Consider the following 25,619-nt stretch of genomic DNA (forward strand, 5'->3'; position numbering starts at 1 on the left):
TCAAAAAATAATTAAGCTAGCCATAAAACTCCTGTATGATGCTGATTTATGTTAAATAGCATTTTTTTATCCATGACAGTTCTAAGATAATAATAAAATATATTCGAAGTAGTGAAAGTGATTGCAACTACCACAGATCACAGCTTCTGTGGAAAAGCCAGTCCACAGCAACTTCTTCAGGTGTCCATATCAATAACTGGAAAAAGAAAATACTACAGAAGATCTCAACGCTACAAAGTAACAAATCTGCTACCGCAAATGATTTTATGTATTGCTCTTCTGGATCTTGTCCTGTTGTAAAGCAAACTAGAAAATTTGCACCAAATATATATTACTGATTTTAAAAGTTATATATTATTCGTTTTGTTTCTTTAGCACCAGAAGCCTCCTACACTATACAGCAAGACTAAAATATGCATAATTGAATAAAATTAAAAATTCAGAACTATTCAAATACCTATATAGTACTTCATCTCTGTGTCATGTTTGTTCATAAGCTCAAGCAGTCGCACTTCAATCTGGGCTTGGTTTAAGAAAGCCTTCTTGTTTTTTATTATTTTGATAGCCACCCACTCCTGTTCCACTCGATCATAAGCCTTTACAACCTGAAAGAGAAAAGTCAAACATATCAGTAAAACCTCTCTAGTTTTAAAATACAGCAAAACTCACTCTCTAAACTTTCTTCAATTTCTGAATTCAGAGAAAATATTTATAGAACTTTTGTTCTTGCCAACTAGATTACTTTTATTATTTTACTTCTCCTACTTGATACTACAGTAAAGCCACAATAAATGACGTGATGATTACTGCAGTGATGTCACAAAACAGAACTGAGGCTCCACTGAGCTTCACTGAGGCAAGCATTATATCTAAATGCAATTATCAAATCATCAAATACTGTAAAACAACTGGCAAAATCTGAGAAAAACTAACAAAAGCAACAAAAGTTTCATGCTGCTTCCAGCCTTTTTCTCAAGCATTAGCTACAGCTACCAACAGTCAAAATAAATGCTAGTAAGTAACATTTATAGTAGGTAATCCCTAGCACTAGGCTATTGTTTTAATTTAAACCTCCAAACCAAACAGCTAAAAATGTGAACTGATAGCAAAAGGCTGAGGAGTTGCTCACTGCAAAATGCGTTACCAGATGTACATAACAAAGTATATTCAAACATTATCTGCAGTAACAAGAACCAGCACAAAATGTGTCTCGAGCAGGCACTTGGTGTAATAGGATTAAGAGTTTGATTTCAAAATGAACAGGAATACCACTTCAAATGAAATGCATATTATGATTCACATGAATTATAGGTTGCTCAGCAGATACACATTACCTGTCCAAAGGATCCTTTGCCTATTAAAGAGTCAATTTCGTAACGATCCATCCACTTCTCCCCATTTTTTACAATATAGTCATAGTTGTCATCATCATAGCCATCATTGTAAACTTTTCTCTCCTTTTTGTGACTGGAATCTTCTCCTTGGCCCTGTTGATGCCGCCGTTTTTTTTTTGCATAGTAAACCTAAATGTGAAAAGCATATTACTTAAGAGCACTTTTTAAAACATTGGTACAATAAAGAATAGGATCAGCTTTTATAATTATCACACTTAATCCTGTGATTTTAATATGCAACTTTTACTACTGGAAAAATAATCAATCTTCTCTTGCTACCTGTCTATTTGAACTCGAGTCATAATACCAAAGCAAAGTCCTGATGAATAATTTTAAAACTCAGAAAGGAGATCTAAATAAATGTACTAGAAACACTGAACCATACAGTTCATAGCTGCAAAAAAGATACATAGACGCACAGCAAAATGAAAAACTGTTAGTGGCCTAGAAAAAAGAATTATCAGTTGCTTTTCCACAAGACTGGCAAAGAAGTATTCCAAGGACATCAGTAATCACTGCAGAAATCCTTTCACATTCCCTACAATTTCCAAGGAGTTAGAAACGATATTAACCCTGTAATTTTTATACTTTACATTTGCCAGCAATATTTAATTAAATAATTTAGGATATTTAACTTTCGTATTTTTCTTACAAGTCTTTAGACACATTCATAAAGGCTTATAGCATGATCTAGAAAAGTATTTCCTTATCATGCAACAGAAAAGCTCAGCATTTGTTTATAAAACAAGGGAAAATAAATTCAAGGATGAAATATTTCCTATGTGCTAGACAGAAAGCAGGATCATAATATCAGTGATCTCCAATGACATGTGAACAACATAGAGAAAGCTTGGTTTCCCTTATCTCTTTGTGAGATAATTAACAGAAAATATACTTAGTAATGTATTGTAAGCAAAACTTTCATATCAATACGCATTACAAAGACAGCTGGAGCCATTACCTCATTAATATGCTTGTATGTTTTGATCAAATCTACGGAGAGCTTCCTCAAGGGAGCAGTGGCTGGATCTCGGAAAGTTTGGGGCATCCGCCTCTGTAATATGACCATTATCATAACTTAGAAAACAAGTTAGGAATTTAAGGATATAATTACTACACTAAATTGTGATATTCCTCACAGAAATGACCTATTTCATTACAACATTTTTTCTTCAAGCGAACATTAAAAAATAGAAAAACTAATACTGGAATCAAAAGAAATTAAGTTTGTTGTTTTTTTTTATATATTATATTTAATTAATAAAGTAAAAAAGAAAGAAATCCCAAGACTTCTATCTCTCCTCCTGTTATGCCTAACAGGCTTAATCCCAATAGTTTTTCTCTTGGTTAAAATACAACTCTTTTGTTGAGAATCTTGCTCATATTACTCCTCTATCTCACGACTGATACATGAATAGTAACCATATTTCATGTATAGCTGCATTAAAACCACAGACAGAAGTTAACAGTAGTAACTACTGCAGAACTGTGGCATTTTGCCACATCTAAACTGTATAAAATTCAAAACCAAGCCACCTCAGATCTAACATGCTCCATAACATCCAGGCCTAAATCTAAATCCAAAACCCAAAGAAAATGTGAAGAAATCAAAGGAATGAACATAAGCCCCATACCTACTTTTGAAGTTTTAAAACAACACCCCTGAAAAAGTAGTTATGTTCCTCATCTGTGTTTCCTACAATTGACTATGTTGGCAGAAAATATCTTCAATAGCATGCTATTAATTGGTTTCATGAAGAAACAAGATTCATGTGTGATAAATTCACTAGTGTGCTTCTTTTTCTTTGCACACATATGCCATGTCAACCATGCAACTTGCATCTACCAAGCAACTTCTATTCCTCTGTTAAGATTTGTTTGAAATCTCAGAAGATGAAGCTCCTGGAAAGACAGTTCCAAGTGGCAAGCTGAAGGCGAGCAACAGACCCAGAAAAGAGAAGGCAGAAAAAACTAACTCATGAACCATTTAATTTGGCTAAAGCTAACTATCTGCTCACTGGACGCTTTACTTAGCAGCACAGCTGTAGCACCAGACAAGCTCTATCAACTCCTCTATCTCACCCAGTGGCAGGGATGGGGTGGCAGGAATGGGGAGCTAGGAGATAGAGGTGAGGCTAGTGTTACTGGTCCCCAAGCCTACACCTCTATTCCTTCCCTTCCCAATAACAGAAAACCACTGGGCAAGTTTAAGCAATTCCACTGGAGAAAAGCTTATTTCATTCACTATGAGGGTGGTGAGACACTGGAACAGGTTGCCCAGAGAAGCTGTTGCTGCCCTGTCTTTGGCAGTGTTCAAGGCCAGGTTGGACAGGGCTTGGAAAAACCTGGTCTAGCGGAAGGTGTCCCTGCCCATGGCAGGAGTTTAGAACTAGATGATCTTTAAGGTTCCTTCCAACCCAAACCATGCTATGATTGTTATGTATGGTAAAACAATTTATATTTCTTTATTCGCTACTAAGAGGGTTAGGTGACGGAGCACCACCACATTCTGCCTTACAACTCTCATCTCATGCCATCAAATATCCTGACGGCTCATAATTCTTCACTTCTAAATGCTTCATCTTTCTGCTGCCTCCTGGTACAGATAAATACTGACATGCAACCTCCTGCAAAGCTGAGGAAAGATCATGAACCATCAACAAAAATAATGAAACTGAGTTTTATATCACTATTGCTTAACTAATAAATCAACCAGAAAAGTGTAACTGCTCCTCTGCCTTTTATGGTATTTGTTACTATGTACTGAAGTGGCTGTGCAAACACCTTTTTTTCTTTTTTTCCCCTTAATGACCAATTAACAAAATCACACTGAAGTGACTCAATTCTTACAAATAGAAGCGACAAGAGTTTCTGCTTCTGAGACTGGACCTGGACTCAGGTACCCAAGCAACCATACTAGAAAGCTAAGCTCACATCCTCCTCCAGTGGAAGCGCAGACCAACATGGGGGTAAAAACCTAAAGCAGCGAGCAAGACCGAGGATGAAAAAGTGACAGAGCTAAAGACAGAGGGGGAAGGTAAGACACTAGCAGTCAGTTTACTGCATCTGTGTGAAGCTGAGACTCCCAACAGGTACAAAGCTGACTGCTCCCCAGAAACAGCAATTCAAAGCTTTGGTGCACCCCTCTCCAAATACACCCACAAAACGTTCTTATACCCCTGCAAAGCTGCTGATTTGTGGTCTTTTTGATTAGGAAATGCTTCTCAGAGACAATGTAATACAGTTAAACTTCCCTCCGGGAATTCTAACCCAAGTCATGCCCTAGGTGTTTGTTCCTGTCAATTCACCTTTGGATGTGCCCACTACCATCAATTTCCCTCGAACACGTTTACCAAATTAATTTCTTACTTCTTTTATTATTACAAGCATGGCCATTTTGTAAACATCAGGGAAATCGGTTTTAAAGTTTCCTAAACAAATTGACATTTACAAAATATTTTTGTTTCTTCTTTCATGCCATCTATTAAACAAACATGAACCATTAAACAATTCATACCTAAATGTGGTCTCTTTTGGTGCTCTCCCAAAGCACTTAACAGCATCTAGTCCTAATCCCAACTGTCACTGTTACAAGTTTTTCAAATGCACATATTTCCCTTAAATTTCTCCATCTGATTTAAAGAGATTATTGGGACACTGGCAGATTTTGCTGGTAGAAGAAACCATTCTGTGGTGTACCAGTACCAGGAAGGACCAATCTCCATCCTAGGCTGACATGACCAGCACAGCATGTCTGTTACACAGGCTACAAGTTTCCAGGAAAGACACTCAGTGTGGAAGAACTGCATTGCTCAGATCAACTATCCAGACATCAGGCTGCTATGATTTGGAAATGGAATTTGTAGGACAAGCATTCATATTTATTTTCCAATTTATAAGTGGAATTTGCCGGGCTGCTTAAAAAAAAAACCCAACCAACATTCTTATTTAAACTCTGAAATAAGCAGCCTAGTAAAAAAAAAAAAAAAAAAAGAGAAAGAAAAAAAATCTAATTTGTTTCTGTTCCCTAATCATAAATACTCAAAAGTTCTGCAGGCTGCCCCTATGTTGCTTGCAGCCAGCACCTTATTTGAAAACTGTGATTTTAATTATGCATTTAGACAAACACACATTTCTGAGGACATACTTTATAACCTGTGCAAACTTTTTTAACAGGTACTATTTTGCTCTCCTGGGTTCATAAACTTTTGGGAGGGAGAAAAGAGAAAACTGACCTCTCCTTCCTCTCCCTGTTATATCACAAAATTTGTAACATTCTCTTGTTTTTCCAAGATCCTTTAGAAGCCTCTTGTTCCCTTCTTCCAGATGGAAGACTATGGAACAAAGTGGTCATTATACATTTTATACATTAACACTCTAAAATTCTTTCTCACTGGGGTAATACTGATTTCCCTCTTACCTTCAAAGAAAGAAGGAGGAATTAAAAAAGGGGGGAGGGTGGGGAAATTGAAAGAAAAAGAAAAATCCTATTGCACAAGCTTCAGTCTCTATCTGGTGGCCAGAGAGCAACACTGCACCCTCAGATCTTCCTAAAGATATGCTTGTATTTCAAGAGTGAGACAAGAAACTACTTTCCTTACAATCATTTATGTCAGTAAATACCCATCACATTCTGACCGGTCCACACTTAGGCCTCAGTGGAAACAGCTCAGTTACCTGGGATGGTACCATGATGAAGATTATGAGTGAAGAACGGAAATTTGGTTTCCTTACCTATTCACCAAACACACAGGACATAGTGCTAAGAAGCAACCTTTAATTAGTCTAAACAAAGAAGAATCTAATAAACAGAAAAAAGGGCAATCGAAAGCCCACTCAATGCGTTCGAGACAAAATGTGTTTTAAGGGAACTATGACTTTAATTCAGGTATATTAAGTAGCACTGTCCTTGAGGTTTCTTCAGTTTAAACTGAAGAAACAAACAACATATTTCTCTCCCTTTGGATATACACTTTGTATATTCAGATGACACTGTTCCTTACTAAATGCATTTTACTTTGATTTCAGGAAATTCTAAGCACATATATATTCTGTTAATGGAATGCTTTAATTCAGGTTTTAGTTTTAAAAAGAAAGGATCTATCACTATCTACGTTCACTTAAAAAAAAGAATGAGAAATTCTGCTTGCATATAGTACATGTTCCATTTTACAAACAGAATAAATCATGAGGATTTTAGCAAGAATCCAGTTGTAATAGCCTACTTAATAGACTTCCATATTGAAGAACTAAATGGACCAAACACATCTCCTATGCCCCTTGCTATTCAAAAACCTTCCTGCATCACCATAATATAGGACAGGAAGTCAACACTAATCCCATATGGTGGTGAGCAGCCACATAATAGATGATGTCTCCAGAGGGTCAACAAAACAGATGCTTAGTTTCTATAACCACAAGCCATAGTAACACACTCATAATACACAGTAAACTTCAGGTTTTTAGAAAAATGGCCAAAGAGAAAAAAAGTGTATGTGCCAGAGAACAAAACAAGATAAATCCAGCACTATTCTTCAAACTAACTGTTCTCAGAGCCAGAACTGCATGGAGGCAGGGACAGAATTTCAGTTCAGTTACTTTTTCATCACTGCCTGAGCATTTCCCTCCTATCCCAGCTTCCTTCCCCAAATAAATAAGGTTGCTGAATAAAAGTAAGAAACAGGGATGCTTAAAATTACATAAATAAAAAAAAATAACAAGAAAAGAAGGGTCATCTGCCAAGATTTCATCCTATCTGATTTAGCCTAATCATTTTAAAAAGGAGTAGTGGAGAGTAAGACAAAGGTAATGAAAAACCCCACTCTGAAACTCTTATTGCCAGAGGATAAAAACATATTTTTCTAAAATATATCTGAAACAGATGGAAAGTGAAAGAAATACTTTCACTGAAACCAACTGCATGCTCACATTCACTGCAGATGCTGGTGAAGTCTGACCATCACTAATAATAATGTTGCTGATTAGATAGCTGAAGTAACTGAACTGAAGGATTTGCTACTGCCTGCTAGAACACACTGACTTCACAATCAATAAAATCTCTGGCCAGCATCTGGTTGGCAAAACCTAGAATTCTGCAGGTGATAAATGATCTTAGATACATATAGAGACAGCTGTTCAGCAGTCAGCCTGACTTTTAAATTCCAGGTACTTTGTGAAAGCTAAATTGCTGTAATTTGTTACCAAAATCTGGCCAGGAATCTCACCTCAACTTCTTCATCAAGTAAATCAATCCTCTAGTCTTTTGTACTTAAAGTTTCAGGCAGTCTGAGTTTCCATGATGAAGATAAACATTTGCACAGCCCAAAAGAAATACTTGCTTGAAGTTCTGAAAACTTTTAAGCTCTTATCTCATATTCGCATCAGGCCATGCTGAACTCTCAAGATGCAACCAGTTGAAACTGGATGAAGAAATATTACTGTTTGTTAGTGCTAAAGAAGAAAGGTTCCACAGATCTCGTCTCTTCTACTCATTCCAGGCTGGATGCTCTTACTGCTTTCCTGAAACTGTTTGACACTCATCAGAGAAGTAAGACCACACAACCAAGAGCAAGACCCCATCCTAGCAGCAGGCCTGGCACTTTGTGAATCACAGATTTAAAGTAAACAGAATCCAACGGTTTTCAGGAAACAAAAGCCTTAAGCCTAACTACTGAAGAAAAAATAAAAATAATAAAAAAGGACAGAGCTGGAAGTTTTTAACTGTAATTTAAGACCTCATAAATAAGTGAAAAACAAAGCAATCTGGCCAGCTTTGAAGCATCTTCCCAATATTTGTTCCTAGCCAATGATGAGATGAGGTTCTATTGACCATAGCCACAAACCAATAGGTGCAAGAAAAGATTATGTAAATAGTATTTTAAGGGTAACGTGTAATATAAATACACATAATTTATACAACTTTAATATAAATTGACATTACTGTGTCCCAATCTTTAATCGGCAACTGTGAATGATTCATAAAATACCAGAATATGGTCTGCAAGCCATTACAAATTAAAAAAAAAAAAAAAGCAGGACAGAACAGGAATAAAAACAATAAATTAATATTCAAGGCCTTGCTTCCCCATTATTTGGTTATGAATGAAAATCATTAGAGGAACTTGAACAAGACAATACTTCTCGGAAAAGGGAGTCAGGCCTCAGTAAAAAGAAAGCCACAAAAATAACCTGAACAAACATACTATGTCAGATCATCTCTGCTATTTATCAAAATGACATTGTTTACAGAAAATGCTGCTCTTCTACATGCTAAAACTTAACAGCTACTCTTAGCAACTGACAAGCAGTATCCTTGAGCATCTTGCTGCAGCCTAAAGAAATTTACTTTCAGCGAGGAACTACTTGTTATCCTTTCTATAAAACTTCAGCATCTCAAAAGCTGACATTTCATCGCGGCTTTTATCTTCAAGCAATTAAATCTTGCCTGGATTTGGACAAAATACTTTGTTTCAAAGTTCAGCAAATGTAACGAATGAGAAAGTAACCTTTATAGCATTTGTATTCTCAGCTCCTTCGATGAAAGATACACTCTAAAATACGTAGTTATTAAACAGGGGGGAGTTTATTGAACGATGGGAATACTGAGGAGAGAGCTGGCTTTCCCAGCCAAAGGCAGTTTCCCGAGGCAGAGCACCGCCTTGCAGAGAAGCAGGCAATGCAGTGCGGCGCTCTGGCCGGCAGATGGTGGCTGGAGCTCGGGAAAGAATTCTGACTGGCGCTCCCAGCATAATCATCGCCGAGCCTGGGAGCCTCCCCGCCCGTTTCACTGACCCACCATCCGGCCACTAAATGGACAAGGAGCACTGTCGGGAGCAAAGGGGCTGGCGACTCGCTATTAAGCAACTGCTGGACGCTTGCACCTACATGGGCTACTTCTACACTGCGGAAACCGGTGGCACCAAAGATGACCCTATGGTCTAAGTTGCTGATGACCACCACTGCATTAGGAAATATGGGAAACTGAAGCTCAGAGACCTAACGTCTGTTTGGATGCAAGGCACTGCATTAAAAAGACCTACCCTTTAAGAATTATACTTCTTGTATCCACCAAAAGTCACCTTTTTCTTACTCCCATTTTTCATGGCTATATCAGATCAATCTATCAAGCTTCTAACACCAGATATTCAGACTATTCTTTTTTGCTGTCCCAGTTAAAAATACAATGTTAAACTATACGTATTTGAAAACACAGGACTATGTCACTTTATGTGACTGAAGAGAGGCTGCCATTACTAAAAGTTTAGTCTGACACTAGAAGCTTTAGAAAACAGACAAGCACATAGCAGAAAGAGTTACTGGTGAGGAGGTTCCAACAGAGGAATAAACCAACTGCATGAGGACAGTTCAGAAAATTATCTCTGTGAGAATTTCTCGGAATTGACATATACAGAAGAGAACTGCTTTTATCAAGGACAAGCTGCAGCACATTCAAGGCAGTACCCCGAATGAAAAGGATTCCTGTAGAAATGTCATAAAGAAAGAATCTGTGAGATGTACATATCATTTAAACATGAAAACCTAGACGGTATGCAGATTACAGCTGGAGCAGAAGGTAAGATGGTAGTCCACAGCAATGGAGAAACAGAACACAGAACAAAACCTTCAACAATAGAGGGTCATGTCTTTCATAAGAAAAAAAAAATTAAGAGTTATGTTTTAATCAAGATGAACTAGAGCTGACAAAAGGGCTATTGAAAGAGAAAGAATAAGTTTTTGCAGAGACAAGGACTAGAGCAGATGATCTTTCTGCCATAGAGATGTTAGCTGTATTTGGTGTTGCAGATCAGACTAACTAGTGCAAAGGCAAAAAGCCACTGAGACTCCTCAGCAGAGGCTCATATAAAACCTCCATGCCAACCTGGAGAACTCTTTATGGGCCTTGCTGATGGGAAAAGCACAATAACTCACAGGAGGAAAGAGTCCCGAAAAGCAAGTAGTCAGAAGACTTCAAAAAGTTGACCACTGTCAAAGTCAGGGATCCTTGAAAGCAGCTCACAAAGGATAAAGGAGTAACAATTCTGAGCTGCTTAAGCAGAGAACTATTAAGACTGCAATGCAATTACAGTAAAATATGATGACAGAATAATGCAGAAAAACCAAAACAGAACTGGAAAAGACTTAGGCACGAAGACAGCTTGAATGGCATTATCAAGGTGGCCAGCTGATCATTTCTTCATAGGGGTAACTTCCTAGATCCAACTACAGCTTTTTCCCTGCATTTACATCCTCATTTCAGTGGGCTGCCTTCTTTGGTCAACAACTCTTGACTATTCTCCAAAAACTATTCTTCAGCTTTCTGTTCTTCATGTACCATTTTAAAGCCATTGTGACAACAAACAGCAACTGATGGTGTTATGTCCTGAAGTGCTTTGATTTTGCTGTTTGGTTTAAAAACATGAACAACTAAGCACTGATGTACACTAAAACTCACAAATACGATGCCAGATCATAGTGCTCAGATAAGCATCCTGAAGGGTTTAAGGAACACAGTAACTCTTCTTAACTGGCTGACTGATACCCTAACCACATTGTGGAGGTTATGAGGAACCTTTAACCTAAAAAAAGTCACACAAAATACCTCTGTAGATTTCTCAAGCTAAATACCATTATATATGAGCAGATTTACTCTTCCTACTGAGTGGCTCTCATGAAAGTAAAAAGCATTCTTTGCCAGCCTTCACAGAGCCCTCCCTAGTCATTACAGATCTCCAAATCCTAGTATCAAATATCCTGGCACTTAGCTTGACCATTCTCATCCTCTCTAATCCTTCCCTCTTTCTGCATAAGTGCTCTCCTACAGAGCAATACCAGAGTATATCTCTTGGTGGTAGATTTATCTACGAACCCATCTTGAATACAAGGAATAGACCTGAATCTGCTAGCAGCAAAAGGCAACACACTCCATCATCTTTAAGTGGAACATGCCTTATCATCCTGCACCAAATTTTGAAGCTGTGACTTAGAGAATCCAGAATTTTAAGCTTTGAAACATATCTGAATTTTAAGCTTTGAAACATATCTGAATTTTAAGCTTTGAAACATATATGAATTCACATCTCCACAACTGGGCTGTGCCATTTTTAAGGAAGCAACAGAATAATCTCTTACACAGGACAATACTACTTCAGCAGTTCTAGCAACAAAAAAGCAGTATGGAAGAAATACTAATTTCAACAGCTCAAAAGCATCCATGATCAGCATAATCCCTGTGGTCATTTTACCTCTTTGCAATACTAAGTAGTAAATTAGTAGTAGCAAAACCCCAATAATCACATAGCTTTAGATTTTGCTTTTTCTTTCAAATAAAGTGGATCTTCCTTAATAAAGCATCTTTCATGCAAACCTCTCTATTCCAAATACACTGAACAGTGACTCTGCTTTAAAACACTGTCCATTAGAATAAGTAATAAACAATCACATTCTAACATCAAACAATCCTGAAAGAAAAAGCAACCTAACAAAAAAATAATTAAAACTCTTTCCAACTTTCTATTTGGACTACCTTTCTCCCCTCTCGTTTAATAAATGTTAGAAGTAGAATAATCACAATAAATATGTACCAGAAACTTATTCATCCACCCATCCTTGAAGAGTCAAGACTTAGTTAGTTAAAAAACAAAAAATAAAACCAAACAAAAAAAAACGCACCAAAGCAAACCACAAAAATATATGCCCTGATCCTTTAACTTATGAGTATACAATGTATTTAGAGAAAGAAATGTTACATCTAGAATTACTTGTTATCACTTACCTGGTTTGTTAACGTTAGAGGTTGCTGAATCTGGTCAGCATACGATAAGGCAGAAACCTGTTGGTCATTTATGTTCTGCTGACGACGATCACTGTACTGCTGATGCGAATGGGACATCTGTCCAGCCATCTGAAGGCCAGCAGCATGGAATGAAAACGATGGTGCAAGCCGAACAGATGAAGGTTTGCATGCTGAAGTCTCTCCTCCTGCAAAGACAAGGTGAGTTTTTAATGCAGTTAATGACTTGAAAATACCTACCTCAGTTAGCCTCCCTCTCCTAGCTTACAGAGCTTATAAACACTAATAGTTTCACTGTTTCAACATACACAACAAATCCAGAAATCATCCTCATGGAATTATTACCTAGCTGAAATGCTTCTTCCCATTTCATTGTGATTATTTATTAATCATTAATTCCTATTTGTCTCTTTCCTAACATCTGTGTCATAACTCAGAATTTGTCAGGGGTTATTTTCAAAGATATGAATTTTGTGTATGGATTCCATGAAAGCCAGAAAAAACATGCAAGTTCTGCCTTTTAAGGTTGCTCAGAGCAACTTTCTGGACTGCCTGTACCAAAAGAAAAAAAAAAGCTAGTGCCCAGCCTCAGCAGCTCATCTTCCCTGCCTCAGATGTTTATGTCTTCCAACAAACCACTTAGCTCACTAGCCTACACTGCCTACATTTTTAACTTCCACCCTTCTTCCAATGCACACTGTACTCAGCTTCTTGACTCCTACTGCCAAGTTTACCAAGCTATAGGTAGCAAGCACTGTAACTTTAATTCCTTTTGGGGAAAGTGAAATTAGACTGCAAGAAGTAACTGCAAAGCAAGAGACAAATAAAATACTTGGTATCAAGTTGCACAAGAATGGCAAACCATATAGCTAAAATACTAGATTCCATAACATCCTGAAAAATGCCAAATTCCACAGGCAAAGAATCTGACACTAACTAGGACAGATCCTGCACCTCTCAGCTCTTGTTTCAGACATCTGTCAGATTACATTTTATTGGTTCACAGTCTACTTGTACCTTGATTTTTCCTCTAACAGTGGAGGACAGAGTAAAGTACAATTTGTTTTTCTTTGTTCACTAATGAAAGTTCAGAACATTCTACATTTAACACACATCCTTTCGGTTTCTGATGACTGCTCCAGAAGGATGACATTCTCTACATGGTTTCATGTTGGTACAACATAGAAGACAAGCCACAAGGCACACTGCACCCAACACTGCCACTGAAGGAATACATGTGGAATCAGAAGCTGAAATCTGGAAGCAAAATTACTGCTGAAGACTGAATTTAGAAGCCAGATGTAAAAAAATCAAGCACCTAACCAGCAAGGGACATCCCAATTTCCCTTACAATCTAAATCTTGCAAGAAAATATAATCAGCAGAAAAATATATAAACAACACTCATCAATTCGACTTTTAATTTTGACTTTTCACTATTATATTAAGACGGCTGAAGTAAAAATGTGTGATAAATACCCACTGACAGACCACTGGTATTTTACTCCACTGTTACAATTCAATACTTCTGAAAGACCAGCAGAACAAGCTACTCCCGAAAATGAACTGGTTGCCCACAAGCACCCAGTTATTTTCACAGTATTTCATTAGATCTTCAAACATTTTACTTAAGAGGGAAAAAAATAAAGGGGGGGGGAGGGGTATGGATAGAAAACCCATACTCAAACCTTCATGAAATAACTATGATAGATGAAAACTTTTTTTGTGTGCATTTTGGTGACTCTGGTGACACGAAGTATCAAGATGACCTTATAGGTGGAAAAAAAAAGCTCCTGACCTAAAACTCTTATAAACTAAGTCAACACTGCACAGAAAATTACTCTAACTCTTCTGTAAAACATCCATTTAAAACTGCTTTGTGATTTTGAACACAAATACAGATCCTACTAAGCTCAGAAACTGTCCTCTAATATTTAAAGATACAGTGAAAATATCAGTTAAATGTCTGAGCGTAAACTTTTAAAAATACTTGGATCTTTTTCTGTTTTGGTGTTTCCAACTAACATCTTATGTTCACCTGTGAATCGGGCAACAGACTGTTGCCTTCTTTTTGAAATTTAAAATTATATAATATGAAATTCACAAGTTTACATTTAAATACAGGGGAAAACATGTGCGAAGTTTCCAATGCATCAACTATCTCTCTCAAAGATACCGTGGTTCCTTTATATATTAATGCATGTCAGACCATGTAAAAACCGTAGATATGCTTTTTTTCTCACTACTGTATTTTCTTAAAATCTAAATTCTATTTTTACTAGAGAATTAATCATCCATCTATACTACTTGGTAAATACAGTGTACATTTACTTTTCAAGACATGCTGAACAGTCCTGCAAGAATGGTTGAATACATGTAAGACATTTGCTGGCATGTCTACTTTTTGCCTTTTTAATTTCTGCTGATTTTCTGCTTAACCTGAAACACAAATAATCTCACTTATCAACATCTTGGTGATTGAAAAGTCAAAACAATATTTAAATTGGTCAAAAAACACCATTAATTCTAAATTGTTGAGCCAATTACTTTAAAAGTTTTATTTCTTGCACTTTTTTTTTTACCTCAGGCCACAGGTTCCCAGCAGCATATGAGATATCAAGCAACTTAGGTATCAATTAAAATTAAAAAAAAAAATTAAAAGTTCTGCACTTGCACATGTCCCTAAAAAAGCAGAAAGCTCCCATATATGAACACAGAAATCCCAGTAGCGGGGAGTTCTCACTTACAATTTGACTTCACAGGACTAGAAGTATAACTATTCCACAAAAGAGCAGTTGTAACACCAACGTTGCAGTTCAACTTGCAACTTTCTGTTCTTGCGCACTCTTTTCTCCCAAGTCCACTAGCCGGGCTATAAAGCTGTAGCTTTCCTGGTCTTCTGAACTGATGATCATCAGCTGGATCAAGTCAGTTAATTCAACATCCATGCCTCAGAAAAGAGAGCTTCGTAATTTGTAACAAAGCAGAATCACAATGAAAGCTTCTATAAGAACCCCAGTTTGATAAATAACTTATTTTATTCATTCAACTCAATTTTTCAGGTTTTTGTTTTATTTCTTTTTAGATTAAATGTTTGTGATTAACAAGCAGTTATCTATCTACTTGGAGGGAAGTCACAACCTATGATGCCAATACACATAAATCACAACTGTACTCAACAAGGAACTTATTCTAAACTACTGCTTTTGTTTCACAGAGCAGTACTGAATTCAGAAAGGGGGACATTATTAAACACAAGAGTCTGACTAGAGTCGCATGATGTGAAGTCTGTTACAAGTAGGTGGATGGAAATTGGCTACTTCATATAGCATGTTCTTATACCAAACAGAATGGCATTTTAATAGTCTCTCTGAAGATGGGGGTACCAACCCTCAGCCATGTTAGCAGTAACCAAGAACTACCTGGGTCAAAAGTTTAAAACTGTAACTACAAGGCTCTGAAAGAACAGTAATTTTCACATTTATGACTTCTGACTGTCACGGAAACAGAGACACAGGAGTTCACAGTCTTCTGTTGCCAAAAGCAATCTTAGCTATCAACAAAAACAAGCAGAGTTCAGGATATGATCCCTGATGAAATACTTGCCCTTGCCACATTTCAGACTTTATTCCATGATACCTGCAATCCTACTCCAGGACAGCTAGTCCCAAGAGAACACTCATAACTTACTATTATGAGACAAGAAACTCCTAATGACACATTAGGAAGAAATAAGGGGAGAAAGAAGAATTGGCTAGAATAGCAATCTTGACCTCCTTTTGTTTTAGGTTGAGGAGTCAGTCAGCTATAGAAATAGGAACATTTGTGTAGGTCCATTAATTGATATTCACAAAACTGCTGGTTGAAGTTAACTGGGAGGGCCAATAGATCAAATAAGTGACCTACTGACCACCATGGGAGTTCCACAATCCACAGGAGCTCGATGCCCCGCCACATCTAAAACTTCTACAGGAAAAACTATCTAAGGAACAAGGTCTGTTCAATCATCAATCTTTCTTTCTAACCACTGTAAGTTTAAATTATTACATGTTGTGAAGCACCCTGGGAAGGAAACAAAGTGACAGAAGTCAAAAAGTATGTCAAGATCTCTATGCATGATGCACATTAAGGGAAGAGATTACAGATTAGAATGGGTAAATTATCTTTCAAATGGCCCTTTCCTAATGTGTTAGTTCAGAAAATAGCATAAAAATATGCACCTTTATATATTATTGTAAACTGTAACAACTTGAAGTACAAATAACATTTATTTGCCCATGATAAGACCAAAACTTGTCATAAAGAAGGTCCAGCTACAGAATACATCCCTTATTTCAGCCTTGAAATTTCCTTTTTCTCCTATGTTCATGAACATAACAGCCCTTCTGAAATTAAGCTGTTCAGAACCTTCTATTTCATTAGGGACATTGCATACACAGTAATACAAGCAAAATGTAAATGGCAGCAATAGTAACTTCTTGGCTTTTGTAAATTTACTGTCTCAGGAAAGTTAGCAAGTGAGGAATAAGTCATCATCACCACAATGCTACACTATTGTTTGAGCAAACTGCTGTTAACTACAACCAGAAGAAAATGTTTAAAAGGGGACCAACAGCACAGGTGTGATGATAGAGAAAACTTAAATTCTAACTTCCAGTTGGGTTCATAACTCAGAGCCATCCAAAAATACAGACACTGCAAAAATGGACTGCCCTGACATATGGAAGGACGTAGGGTTTATTTCTTTAACGTATCAACACAGTAGAAGAGCACATGTTCAAGAATATATTTCTTTATTAGGTGAGGATGGAAAATACTTCCCTCATTCAAAATAGCTTTGTTTAAATGACTTTTCCAACTACCAAAGAAATCTGTATTTTGAAGTAGAAAAATACTTGAGATGGTACTTATTGAACAGTCTACAAATGAACTACAGATGGGTTTAATATAGCAAAAATTTTGGTAAGACTTTGCATAGATTTTTGAAAACTCAATGCAGTCTCAAAAATCAATTTCCTACCTCATCCATTTTAGATTCTGTTTTTCCCATTTTGATATTAGGCTTATAATATCTCATAACTCATTTAGGCATCACCTATTCCCAAAATACCATAAGGCAAGCAACTGATGCAATGCATTTCCGGCCTTCTCCTTTCAACATAAAGCAAGGCACAGATATTCACCAACTGACAGTAAAGAGTTGCTGGTGACAATGTGCCACCTCAAGAGGGGATCACTCTCTCTGAAAAAAAACTGTGGTCATTCGAGTATCTAAGGAAACAAAAATTTCAACTGAATTTTCCCTACAGCTGGGCTGCGTGAAGTGTTCTCTACACAAGACAGACTGATGCTTAATATATTTGGAAGCCATGCTATGGCCTTTCCCACAGTCACTTAGCAATGGCACAGCTTGCCCAGAGAAGCTGTGGATAACATATTCTGGGAGATACTCGAAGCCCAGCTGGTCACAGGAGTGGGCAACCAGCTCTGCGTGGCCTTGCTTGAGCAGTGGCAGGCGGACCAGGTGACTGCCAGAGATCTCCTCCAGCTTTAGTGGTTCTGCAATTCTGTACCACAAACATCAACACAAAGTAATAGTATTTCTCTCTTTGAATCAGAGTTGTTAAATCAGCCTTTCTGTCATGTGACACTACATCTGAAAATCCCTATAGCAATTGGTTTCTTCACATTTCTGTCACCAAATTCATTAAATATATAATGTGCTTCTTGAGGTATGTATGTAACTCTTTGTCCCTCTGTCACAATTCTACCAAAGTATTCTATTTAGGTGTACTCATAATGAAGGATAAAAAAGGAGACAAACTCACATTAAAATCATTAGAACATTAGAAAAATCACAGAATCAATGTGGTTGGAAAAAGACTTTTAAGATCATCATATCAAACCTTTACCTCAGGACTGCCAAGTCCACCACTACACCATGTCACTAAGGACAACGTGTCTTTTGCAGGCATGGTGATTCTAGAACTCCTCCGTGAAGCCTGTTCCAATACTGATCTCCCTTTCAGTGAAGACATTTTTCCTAATACCCACTCTAAAGCTCCCCTGGCACAGCTTGAGGCCATTGCCTCTTGTCTTACCACTTGGTACTTGGGAGAAGAAGTTACATTCCCTTAATACTTCTTCATACTTAGCCACCTCACAATCGCAACTGATACAGTAAGTTATAAAAGCTTGCCTTCAAAACTGACAAAAGCATCTTCCAGTGCAGCAGCTGATCTTGAATTCATGACACCAGAATATAGAGAATTCTCTACTCAATAACAAAACCTTTGCAACAGCCTTAAATATATTTTAGTGTCTATTGACTGTGAGCAAGATGAAGCAGGTAAAAGTAGTGAAAGTCACACCACCCATCTATTTTATCCTTTTAAAAGTTCAAATGTAGTCATTCCCCATGTTTGGCAACTTACCACTAACCTGCTATCTGGGTAACTGATTTCTTTTAAAATTTCAACAACTTCATAGCCTCTTCTGTACCTAAGTCCCCTGCATCTGACTTCCAGACAGTGATTACAACTTCCACAGAACACTGGCTGTTTCCCAGTAACATCACTGTCCCCATTTCCCCACCTCTTTGTTCAACTCAGCTCATTAGAACAGGCAGAATTTCTTACTGGATCCATAAACTAAAGACCCGTAAAGTATGGCACAATAGCATTTAATGGCAGAAATAATGCAGAACTAAATTGGAATCAGTGGAATATTGGAATATTCCTTAGGGGTTTATCCTGGACTGCAGGGTCATCCCATTTTGAAGTATGAAACTTTTCTCCTCTGCACAACTTATCCTTCTTTCATTCTGTGCATTGCCAGAACTTTTCTTCCTGTTCCTCAATGTTTTCCCTATAAAGACCATTGTTTTGACCCTATGTTTTGAGTTTTCTTCCACCTCTTCTCCCTCCCACTTCATCCTTCCTTTCTCTATTCTACCTCTACAGTCTGCTATTTGGGTCATTCAGCAATGTGCAGAGGTACTCCATCTTCAGTGATATGTTCGCAGCTGAACGAGAACCTGCCAGAAAATATGACTAGAGAATAAAAGTGTGAACAGTATTATTCACCACAATGAGCATTCTCATTTCCACACCTGGAGCTCAAGAGCTTGTGGGCCTACACCACAGACCAACTATGTTAGTTCTCACTACTGCATATGACTGGTTCAGACTTCAAATATTTTATTTACAATCCATGCTATGCCACTGCAGATGAAGGCATACACCTTCCTGGATTTTGTTGCTGGTGGGTTTTTTTTTAAATTCAAATTACGGAATGTGAAAACAGCTAAATATCTTTTAGAAGAAAATCCTGTATTAGTTAAGGAGCCCTACGGCCTTCTTCCTTTACATCACATCTACCCTTTTTTGCAAAGTTAATCGTTTTGCAGAGTTTTGGTCAACTTCATTTTTCAAAATCCATGCTTTGAAAAAGTTCTCAGTACCAATAAGCATTATATGATACCTCAGCTATTACACTGAGTGTACCCCTAAGAAATGAGTCTGGAAAAGTGAGAAGACCAATCCCTGCAGCATTTCTTTAATATCTGACCACCTCTGTGTTGTACCACCACATCCTAAACCAGTGAGCAACAAATACTTGTATCCTGAGAACTCTCTGTTCAAATAAACCCACATTTAAGACAAGATAGACCTACAAAAGTTCTGCCTAAACACAGTAAATGTCAAGCACTTCGGATTTTAGAGTTTACAGCAATCGTCTTTAAAGCAATAAGCAAATGACAACCTGAACTCTAAGTGAACTACAGTTCTACTGAAACACTGCTTTGCCCATTGTCTTTATGCGCTGTATTTAAACTGACCACAGGAGAACGTAAGGGCACACGGACCTCACTCAGCTTGCTCTGGAATGAGGAAAACTGAGAGAACCCGGGGAACAAAGGGAAATTACCTGCAGCAGCTACTGTAGAACAAACAACTCCGTTATAAATATCACACACTAGTTCCTCCAGAGGAGGAGGAACTATACTATTGTGGAGGAATTATATTAAAGAATGGCTACTTCAGAAGCTATTCTACAATAACTATTCAGTCAACTTCCTTGTACAGAAATGCCAAACCCTACTTTCTCTCAGAGCAAAATTAAACCCTAAACTTAGAAACAACCACCCTGTTGAGTCGACCAATACATCCAGCCCACAGAATTCTCCTGTTTGTGCTCCTTCCTAACAGACCTACGGAGAAGACGAAGTGCTTAGAAAGGGATTTTAAATTACTTTTGGGTGTTGTCTTCCCCAACAGTTTGCAGATTTTTCACATGACTTGCATATCATGTGTCTGGGTTGTATCGCAGAGACAGAGCAAGAAACCTGCAGAAAAGGCAGGTCAAGAGTAGGTTTCATTAGCTCTTCTGACACTGTTGTACCTGTCTTGGCTATCCTCTTCCCTGGATGAGCTGCAGCAGGAGGTGGACTTTGGACAGGACTTAGTTGCATGCACATACTTTATTGCTTTTGCGCAGTAAGGCCTGTACTCGGGAGACACTAGTTTCCTCTGCTGTAGAAATACAGTGGCTAAGACCTGAAGTGATGAGAAACAGTGGTGTGAATCTCTCCCTAGCCACTTCAAAATCTGGTATCACAAACACCAAATGCCATGCTCACTATAATCCTCACACAACAAGAGAAGGACATTTCTAAAACTCATAAGCAACCTATGATTTTATCTGGAGAATCTTAGAACTATGAAAATTTTGGGAAAATACTTTCATTTATAAATGAAGCCCCAGATTGACAAAATTCTCAGATAATACCTATAGGAAACATAAGTACTCTAACTTTCAAAGTCAACATCTGAAACTCTAAGAGAACTCTCTTTTACATTTCTGTTCTTGAGAAGCACGCTGCCTAAGGGAACATCTGAAAAAGATCTACAGCCCCACAAGTAAACAATGAGAATTTAATTTATGTATAGGTCTTCACACAGACCAGAAGACTCCACTTAGGTATACTCTGTCCTGAAAGAGAACTAAAATTGAAGCATACTGTGCACAGAAGTTCTGAAACACCAGAATATTTCCACAGTTTTAATTTAGTGCCTCTAAATAACTTATAATGATATTTAGTTACATGAATACCCTACTTATTTTAAGGGATGGAATGGAAGTAGCACTCACTGAATACGCTGCTATATACTAGATCTTTTTATTTGCATTGTATTTAACATAATATCCCTTGACACTCCTTAGACTGTGATCCAAATAAAATTATTAATCTCTGCGTATACATTCTATAGAGTAGTCACTGGTTTTGTATCCATGTCATTCACAAACATCAATTTCCTTCTGCAATATTCTTACAAGACTGGATTTTATCCTGCTCTACAGAAGAAAAACAGCAGTTTCTCACAAAGGCACCCCTTTTGCCTCCCGCTACCAAAACCTCAGCAGTCAAACGCAAAACAGGGAAACACAGGTTAAACAAAAAGCATCCCATGATTTTAAACTTCTGATTCTGTATATGTAGAATTGAAAGACTTTACAAAGATAAGGAACATATAACTAGTAGATAAGTATCTGTTCTGCAGAGCTCCACCAAGGAGCAACTTTACAGGTTAGGTATCAAGGATTTGGGAAAAGTAAACCAAACCAGGGAGGGCTCAAACTGGTTTTTATTTCTGTTTGCAAATAAAACCAAAGAAGAAGGGGTACTTGATTCATGTTGGACTAAGTAGTGAAAAGCACCAGTTATTTCAAGCAACAGGGTACTGACATAAGAATTACTCATATCAAACCAAAGATCCATGCAAAACAGCGTCCTGTCTCTGAAAGTAGCCAACAGCAGTCATCTTGGGAGAGAACGGGGCTAACATACAGCAGTAGGTGCTCCACATATTCACTAGTCTCCAGTCATAGAATCATAGAACTGTTAGGGTTGGAAAGGACCTTAAGATCATCTAGTTCCAACCCCCTTGCCGTGGGCAGGAACACCTTACACTAAATCATACCACCCAAGGCCTCGTCCAACCTGGTCTTGAACACTGCCAGGGATGAAGCATTCACAACTTCCCTGGGCAACCTATTCCAGTGCCTCATCACCCTAACAGGAAAGAATTTCCTGTCCAGGAATTAAATGAAGTAGAGTCTTTGTGATTAATATGTATATATACATATATAGGCCCTTAGTGACATGGTTTAGCAAGGGACTTAGCAGTCCTGGGGTAACAGTTGGACTTGATGATCTTGGAGATCTTTTCTGATATAAGTATTTATATTATGCCAAATGAGTAAGCGAAACCAAACAGCTGAGCAATCAATACTTAATTATGAAATATTTAATAAACCATTTGCTTTAAAACTAAATATATATATTATTAAAATACTCAAAAGAGTAAAATACTAGGATTTTTCAGAGGATACCAATGCTGATGAAAATGTGCCTAGGCTAGGGTTCAGATACTTCTCTTTTTACCTTCCCCCAACAAATTTAATTTTCTTTTATGATTTTATGCCATTATTCTAAGGTTGTGTGGTTTCTAAGTTTTCTAATCTAATTAAAAGCCTGCCATTTAAAAAAAAAGGGGAACTATAAATACAGGGGAAGACGGAGATTTATTTTTTTATGATCATGGTGAAAGTTCTTAACAGCTTTTAAAAGAGAAACAAAGAACAATGGGTGAATATTATTCCAAACAAAGGTTTTAAAACAACTACTTAATTCTAGCTACATAAGCATATTTAATCTAGGTAAGAGGCCCACACCTGTCCTGCAGTTCCCAGTGCAACCTGTGAAAAACACAAGTACAAACAGAAAACACTTTTTTTTACAGAAAGTTCTGTCAAATTCAGTAAGTAGAAAGAGTGTAAAGGAGAAAAAACCATGGTAATCTCATAATACAGACAACTGGAATTTAGTGACACAAAGTTCAAACTGACATGACTTTATGAAAGATGTTCCATTAAACATGCTATAAAAGAATCTCGACATACGCATTTCAGAAGGCTTCCAGCAAACTCCAAGTACACACAAATTGTATTTTATCATAGTTTTTAGCTTCCAAAAGGCAGTATAAATCACAGTTTCCCCATTAAAAGGAAATGTTTGCTTTATTCAGGAGCAATCAGATTTACTTCTCTCAGTTTTCTGAAGGGTTTACAAAATAGTTAAGAAAACTAAAATTCCACCAAGTTAAGAATCAGATTTACTCATATGCTGCTTTTTAACAGCCAGCCTTGGTCTTCATGATGAGCGTAACTTGCAAATGGCTGCAGACTATCACTCATCTAAACTAATGTGCTCCAATCTTTTTAGTTCAAAAACCAGAACTTGTTTAGTCCTTACTACAAGCATTAAATCATGAAAATATTGTCTGTTCTCTTGGTATTAAAGTACCAATTAATCCAAATTAGTGAAAATTTAAAAACTATTTTGTGCACAAATGCTTTTCAAAAAACACTGCACATAAAATAGTTGCCAAATGGAACCACTTTTACTAAAATTCCAGTTCCAACTGAACTCAAAAGGATACAGAATTTGCTGACACCACAGTTATACCTGGTCAAAAATACTCCAGCGGAAGTAATTTCCACCAATACCAGTAAGTGCCAGGTGGTATCAAAGCTTGGGCGTATTCATACCTACGCTAAGGGGAATGCAGGGGAAAAAAAAAAGAAAAGAAAGAGAACACAGAACCAATATAGATGGATTTACTCAGTTAAATAATTCATTAACCTTACAGTCAGTTTTACTGAGTCGGGCAGAAAGAATGTGAGTAGTTATGCAAAGACAAAGAAAGCCCATGATTTGGACAGCTAAGGAAGACAGAGGGAGGGACTGGGGAAGAGGACTGAAGAAGGTGAACTAGCCCACGACTGAAAAAGCAGGTTTGGAAAACAGAATGAGAAAAAAAAAAAAATAAAAGAAACAGATGCAGATTTAAGCAACAAAAATATTTTAAGATCAGATTTCCCAATATTCTTAGGCACAAATGCTATATAGGGCAGAAAAATGAAATATCCAGACTGAACTGTTACAGCTGAGGTGGGGTTTGCGGTTTTGCCGTGAGGTTCTGATTTTTGTCGTTAGGGGGTTTTCCTGAGGACGGTGGGGAAGACGTGAACACACCATTTTTAAAAGGCAAACGTGTGTTCTAGAAAGAGATTCTTCTATATCCACACCAGCTACAGATGCTTATCTCAGACACAGAGGTTACTGCATTTTATAAAGTACCGATATTAAAGCTGACTTTATTAACGTTCCACAGCCACGCTTTCTGCATATATCTGGTTCCTTCAATATTTTAATTTAAAAAATGGGGGCTAGGGAGGGCGAGAAATGAGGTGGGAAAGGAGCGAGCGCAGTCCCCTTCCATGCACGCAGCACTTTCGTGGTCTCAAGCTATTCCAGTGAAGATTTTCCTGCTAATGAAGGCGGTGTACATCTGCATACGCACATTGCACACACACATACGCCCATCGGCATCCCAAACACCCCCCCACCCCCGCAGGGAAGGGGAGCGGGCCGGGCCGGGCCGGGCCGGGCCAACCCTGCGAGCGGCGAGCGTGCGCAGTAGTGACACCGCCCCCCCGCCCGCGGGCGCCGCTGCAGATCATTAACTGCTCATTTATCAACGCCGCTCACCAGGCAACACAATGCAGCAGCGGCACGGCGCGCGGAAACCACCCCGAACCCCCAGCAACAGCGGGTAATTAGCATAGCCTACCACCAGAACTCCGCCGCCTGATTGGGCGAGCTCGCCCGCCAAGTGGCCAATCGGCTGCCCGTCGTCCAATCGGAAAACGCGCAATAAACAAGAAACGCGATTGAGCTTTGTCACATTTTCAAGTTGCTGTTAACACTTTCAAGTTTAAAGCAAAATTAGCTCCATCTACCGAGGATTAGACTCCTGTTCTACATTTCACCCCCACCGCAAGGGCAGGGCGATGCAGTCATGATACACGGGGATTACAGCTAAGCGCTGCATTAGGATTTAAACTTCCCTTCCCGCAAAATAGCTCTGCTCCGGGACGGCCTCGATAACGCCGTCCGCACGGACGAGAGGCGAAAATAGCCGGAGAACAACCTATGCGGACGCTTCCATTTGTAATAGCGCTCTGGTAAAATGCTTCAGAGAGCTCTGCACAACAGGCTGAAAAGCAGGGAAGTACCCGGTCACTGCCTTAGTTGGATCACCTTGGGAAATTATCTGGGCTTTTATACTCTACCAGACAGTACGTGCTATTTATCATACTACATTCCCTTTTCAGAGGCACCAAATTTCTCTTTGTTTGCTTTTAAGGAAGAGGAAAAACACTAGAGAATAAACGTCCTTTATTATACACCCCACTGACAGATTTTAAGTAAATTAATTTCAGTTCATTTGTCCGAAATGAACGTAAGAAACTGAAGTAATCATACGAGAAATATGCCATTTCCCCCCCTCCCCAATTTACAAAATTAAG

At 38.0% G+C, this 25,619-nt stretch overlaps 1 protein-coding gene across 2 annotated transcripts in view; it reads right to left on the minus strand.

The window, feature by feature from the left end:
* Positions 1-25,619, minus strand: part of DYRK1A (dual specificity tyrosine phosphorylation regulated kinase 1A) — an 84,581-nt gene that overhangs the window by 9,038 nt on the left and 49,924 nt on the right. For both annotated transcript variants that reach the window (XM_057428724.1, XM_057428723.1), the window contains exons 3-6: positions 12,166-12,371; positions 2,356-2,448; positions 1,335-1,523; positions 458-605 (exon numbers count right to left, since the gene is read on the minus strand). In XM_057428724.1, coding sequence (XP_057284707.1) covers positions 458-605; positions 1,335-1,523; positions 2,356-2,448; positions 12,166-12,371 — 636 coding nt within the window. The remainder of the gene's footprint in view (positions 1-457; positions 606-1,334; positions 1,524-2,355; positions 2,449-12,165; positions 12,372-25,619) is intronic.

The sequence above is a fragment of the Pezoporus wallicus genome, unplaced genomic scaffold (assembly GCF_028554395.1).
Source record: "Pezoporus wallicus isolate ANWC-B61680 ecotype Strahan unplaced genomic scaffold, APGP_CSIRO_Pwel_v1 contig_8746, whole genome shotgun sequence".
Lineage (NCBI taxonomy): Eukaryota > Metazoa > Chordata > Aves > Psittaciformes > Psittacidae > Pezoporus > Pezoporus wallicus.